Below are 4,690 nucleotides of genomic sequence, written 5' to 3' on the forward strand. Positions count from 1 at the left end.
TCTTCCTCCCAGTAAAGGATAAGAGCTGCCACCACTGTTGGCCTAAAGCAAGGTATGCAAACTCAAATGCTTACAGGATGAGTTGGGGTTACACTGGGAGAGGTGTGGACTTGAGCGAACAGAACAGAGCATCCTCATTTAAAAGAGGACAGTGCTACCCAGACAATTGTTGCCATCAAGAACTACTGACCCTATCTGGTGATAGCCAGAAGAGAAAGGGGTTGGGAAACTGGGGGAAAGGGGTGAAGGGTTAAAGAAGTACAAATTAGTAGCTGACAGATGGTCACGGGGATGGGGAGCACAGCACAGGGAATGTGGTCAGCAGTAATGTACTAGCTAGGTGCAGAGCCAGAGAGGTGATGGAGTAATTGGGGGGATTGTTTCATAAACTATATAAACGTCTAACCAATGTACTGTATACTTGAAACTAATAAAAAAATAAAATACTAAATAAATAAGAACTGACCTCATATAGTCAAATCATCTAATTTTTCAAGAGAAGTCAGAAATACAGATTTTTACATTAAATCTTCTACAATCCATTTAAACTAAGATTTAAACTAAGATTTAAACTAAGATTTCCCAAAATTATCATATGAAAACAAAACAAAACAAAACAAAACACCTGCAGCCCTAATTTAGCCAGTGGGGCCATCAGGTTACAATCTGTAGCTTACAGAGACACCTTATTAAAGTTTCATCTAAAAAAACCAATTCCAGGTAACTAAAGTTTTTTCAGGAGCTGGAATATTTCCTCAAAAGTTCAATATGCATCTCAGAAGCCACTCTGTTCCTCAAGAATTTCAGATGCTTCATTATTGATTCTCATTAATCTACAAATCTTGCTAAAATATTTGCCGCTGAGCTCCAGGAATCCCAGCATTGTACAAACCATACCTCTGCATCATGGCTAGGTATCGGAGGTCCAGGCACCCCTTAACGACGAGGCCATAATCCTGCAGAAGCTTGCTTGCATCTTCTGAACATCCTACTCCAACTTTTAAAATAGTGCCATCTGCCAAAATGTTCAATAATGTTTTTGGTAGTGTTTTTCCTCCACAGATCAGCTTGGGCAAGCGAACCAAGACACAGAAGCCACTTGGGGAAGCCATTTGAAGGAGAGACAGAGGACTAGCTTTGCCTTCCAAATTCACCTGCAACAGAGGAAAAAACAGGGCCACAGTTAACACCCTAGCACAGCACCAAGGACAACATGAAACCGTGGCAAAAAAAGGTCTAAGCGGGTATATCCTTAACTTCTCAAAGGGAGCAGCTGACCAGATTTCGGTTCAAATCTAAGGATCAGCCCATGCTAACAAATGCAATGTACTTTGTGAAGGAGCAACTTAAACAGTGGTTACTGAGGGCCCAAACTCCAGGGCCTGAAATATGAGCAGTCCATAAATAGTGACCAGCAGACACAGAGGAACACTGGAACATATATTGGCAGAGTCATGTGAAACATACTGGTTTTAAAAGGCTAAGAAAAAAATGCTAAGGCGCAGAGTGCCAAACGATAAACAAACTCTTTATTAGCCAGACTCTAATGTACATGCTAGTGACTTAACTCATTTACCATCACTGCCTCAAGATCTGATTTTTATAAGGAGATAGAAATACAATACTAGTATAAATAAGTGGTACCTGCCAATATAATAAATCCTGATAGCCCTAAGGGCTTTCTCAGCATTCTGTGGTCACAAATGCTGTGTGTGTGTGTGTGTGCGCGCGCGTGCGTGTCTGTGTGTGTGTATATATAGATATTTTTTAAAACATATAGTGAGCATAAGCTAGGATTCTTATATCTTAAGAAATGAAAATAACTTTATGTATTAACTGATCTAGTTTTAATCTTTTTGAGGTAATAAATAAGTTGGAGAAAATGCTAAAAGTTAAGGAAGTTATTCCCAGAAAATTTTACATTAATTAAAGGTTCCCTAAAGCTATCCATGGATACCAGGCTAAATATCTGATAAATTCCAATCCTCATTTTTCAGGAGAGGAAATTTAAGGTCTACTACGTACAGGTGAAGAAGTTTGCCTAAACATGGAGAGATCATGGCAAAGTCAGGACTAGAACCTAAATTTCCCAATCTCTAGAACAGTAGTTCTCAACCAAGACTGATTTTGTACCCCCACCCCAGGACATTAGGCAATACCTGAAGACACCTTTGGTAGTCACAACTTGGGGAAGAGTGCACTGGTATCTTAGTAGTCAGAGGCCAGAATGCTGCTAAACACGCTACAGTGTACAGGATTGCCCCTGCCAACAAAGAATCATCTACTCAAAACGTTAACAGTGGGAACCCTGCTCTAGGCAACAGAATTCTCTCAACACCACAGTATGGGTGTTCTAGGCATTGAACTGGGCGCCACTGAGGATATAAAGTTATACAAGAGATGGAACCTGGAGAGAACAATACACATGAGCTCATGTCCTCAGAAATTGCATGGTAAATACCAAAGGAACAGTTCAAACAAAGTGCTACGAGTAATTGGGGGAAGGATATTTCACTGTAGAAGTAACCAAAATCACAGAGAAGAAATAGTCAAGATCATGAAGAATCGTTGTTAAAAAGAAAAATTCAGTAGGGCCTCTGCCCTCCATTCAACCTCAGTGCTAAGTAAAATCATGGTTTAACTCACAAAAGTGTTAGGACTTCCCTTCTCAGGCACTGCTTTTCAATGAGGGCATTTCCATATCCTCAAATGAAAGCATGTCAGTGTGATCTCTAATGTGTCTATTTCTTGGGACTCAGTCGAGGTCAAAAAGACCTGCAAGAAACTGACTACTGGGTCCTGTTCTATCATAATTCATCTGGATGCGGCCGAATTGACTTTTTTCTTATTAATAAGTAATTCCCTCCCTCTTTAATACCAGCTTTAAGAAAAAGCTATAAATCTCCACTTCTAATATTTAGCACTGCTAATTTGACATAATATTCACTGCAAATTCCTACGCTGGATCTTTGTACATCTTTTCAGTTGGGTTCCATTGTCCAAAATACATTAAGTAAGTAACTAGATAGGTGAACAGATAGATAAGTTGTCTTTTTAATGCTGTCTCTGGATTGTGCTTAAGATCCAATGTATTATAATTACGGTTTTCCCACTAGAAATCCAAATGTTCATGATGCTAACAGGTACCCAATTTATACTGGATGTATAAATGGAAGAATAATGCTTCTAGCAGAGTTAATTTGGCTTAAAGAATAAGCTGTGTAGTCTTCATTTCTCATATTTCCCCCTTTTGCTTTTTAACATCTTTTTGCCCTGATATCACTTACTACTCAAGGAAAATAAGGGCTTACTAATGTTATAAGCAGGGTTCTTAAAAGTCCAGAACTGATAAAATCTTCTGGAAAAGCCAGTGATTCTTTAAATGACCCCACGGTGGCAGCAGAGAGTAGAGAAGGATCTGGTACCATGTTCTGGGCTGAAAACAAGTTAACTAATGAGCATCCCTAGTCTGTGGCATTTATTTATCATTTAAATTTAGACCATGGCTTTGAGACAGGAATGAGTTTGTCCTGTTCAAGCAACAGAGTGAAGGCCCAATGAGGCTGGAAAATAATGAGAAGGATGAGACGAAAACAGGAGACAAAATCGGATGTTGAGAGAAGACAGAGCATGGAAGTCCTTAAGAACATGTAACTAAGACATCTTTATTGGAAGCAGTGGAAGATTTTAAGCAGAGGACTGCCACAATCTGATGTGCATTTTTCAAAGATCACTTTGGTTACTACAAAAGAATGGATTGTAGGAGCACAAGAATCCAAGCAGGGAGGCCAGGATTGTAGGAGCACAAGAATCCAAGCAGGGAGGCCAGTCAGGAGGCTATTGCAAAGGTCCAGAGGAGATATGCGAGGCCTGGACTAGAAAGTCGCCGAGATGCAGAGAAATAGATGGATGCAAAATCTCTTTTGGAGATAGCACTGGTAATACTTCCTAAATGGGAAGGGAAGCAGTAATAGTAAGGAAAAGGGAATGGACCTCAGACAAGCCTGAAGCCTGGGCCTGCAGAAGAATGCTCTTGGGAAAATGACCTTCACTTCATTCAATATTTATTGCACCAATTATTTGCACCTGTTAAGCAAGGACGTCTGTAGCCAGAAACGCCAGAAAAAAAATCAGGCATGAGTCAGGGGCCAGAAACATATTTAGCATTTCCATCCCTACATCCTCAGGAGAAAGGCAAAATAATAGTTTCTAAAACATGGCAGAATCCTTATTTGTACAGGTGATTTATCCATAGTTGTACATCACCATAGGTAATTCAGGGGGATCTGGAAACCCATATCTCTGTCTGGTAGCATGCTGTGTTGTTTCCCAGTTTCTATAACCACTTTTTTGAATTTCCATATATTTTGCCATTAAAGAAATTTAACATACTATAACTGCCTGTTTGTGTCTTGACTTTCAATCATATCACTCTGTTTGACAACCCTTAGGGGGAAGTATGTCTCCCTAATTTTAATCTTAAAGGTGGAGACCAGGGATAATATAGGTTTGAGAAGAAAAATCGAGAGTTCTGTTAGGAACATGTTAAGTTTGGGATGACTATTAGACATTCAAAGGGAGATGTCAAGTAGGCAGATGGACATAAAAGGCTGGAGTTCTACTTTTGAGAGTCATTAGCATATCAATTATATTTAAAACTATAAAAAATTAGATGAAATCACAAAAAAAA

General features: G+C 39.4%; 1 protein-coding gene across 3 annotated transcripts in view; it reads right to left on the reverse strand.

The window, feature by feature from the left end:
- Nucleotides 1-4,690, reverse strand: part of EXD2 (exonuclease 3'-5' domain containing 2) — a 38,478-nt gene that overhangs the window by 13,791 nt on the left and 19,997 nt on the right. For all 3 annotated transcript variants that reach the window (XM_011383751.2, XM_023526874.1, XM_011383740.2), the window contains one exon: nt 898-1,154. In XM_011383751.2, coding sequence (XP_011382053.1) covers nt 898-1,112 — 215 coding nt within the window. In that variant the 5' untranslated portion in view covers nt 1,113-1,154. The remainder of the gene's footprint in view (nt 1-897; nt 1,155-4,690) is intronic.

Source organism: Pteropus vampyrus, unplaced genomic scaffold (genome assembly GCF_000151845.1).
Source record: "Pteropus vampyrus isolate Shadow unplaced genomic scaffold, Pvam_2.0 Scaffold15, whole genome shotgun sequence".
Classification (NCBI taxonomy): domain Eukaryota; kingdom Metazoa; phylum Chordata; class Mammalia; order Chiroptera; family Pteropodidae; genus Pteropus; species Pteropus vampyrus.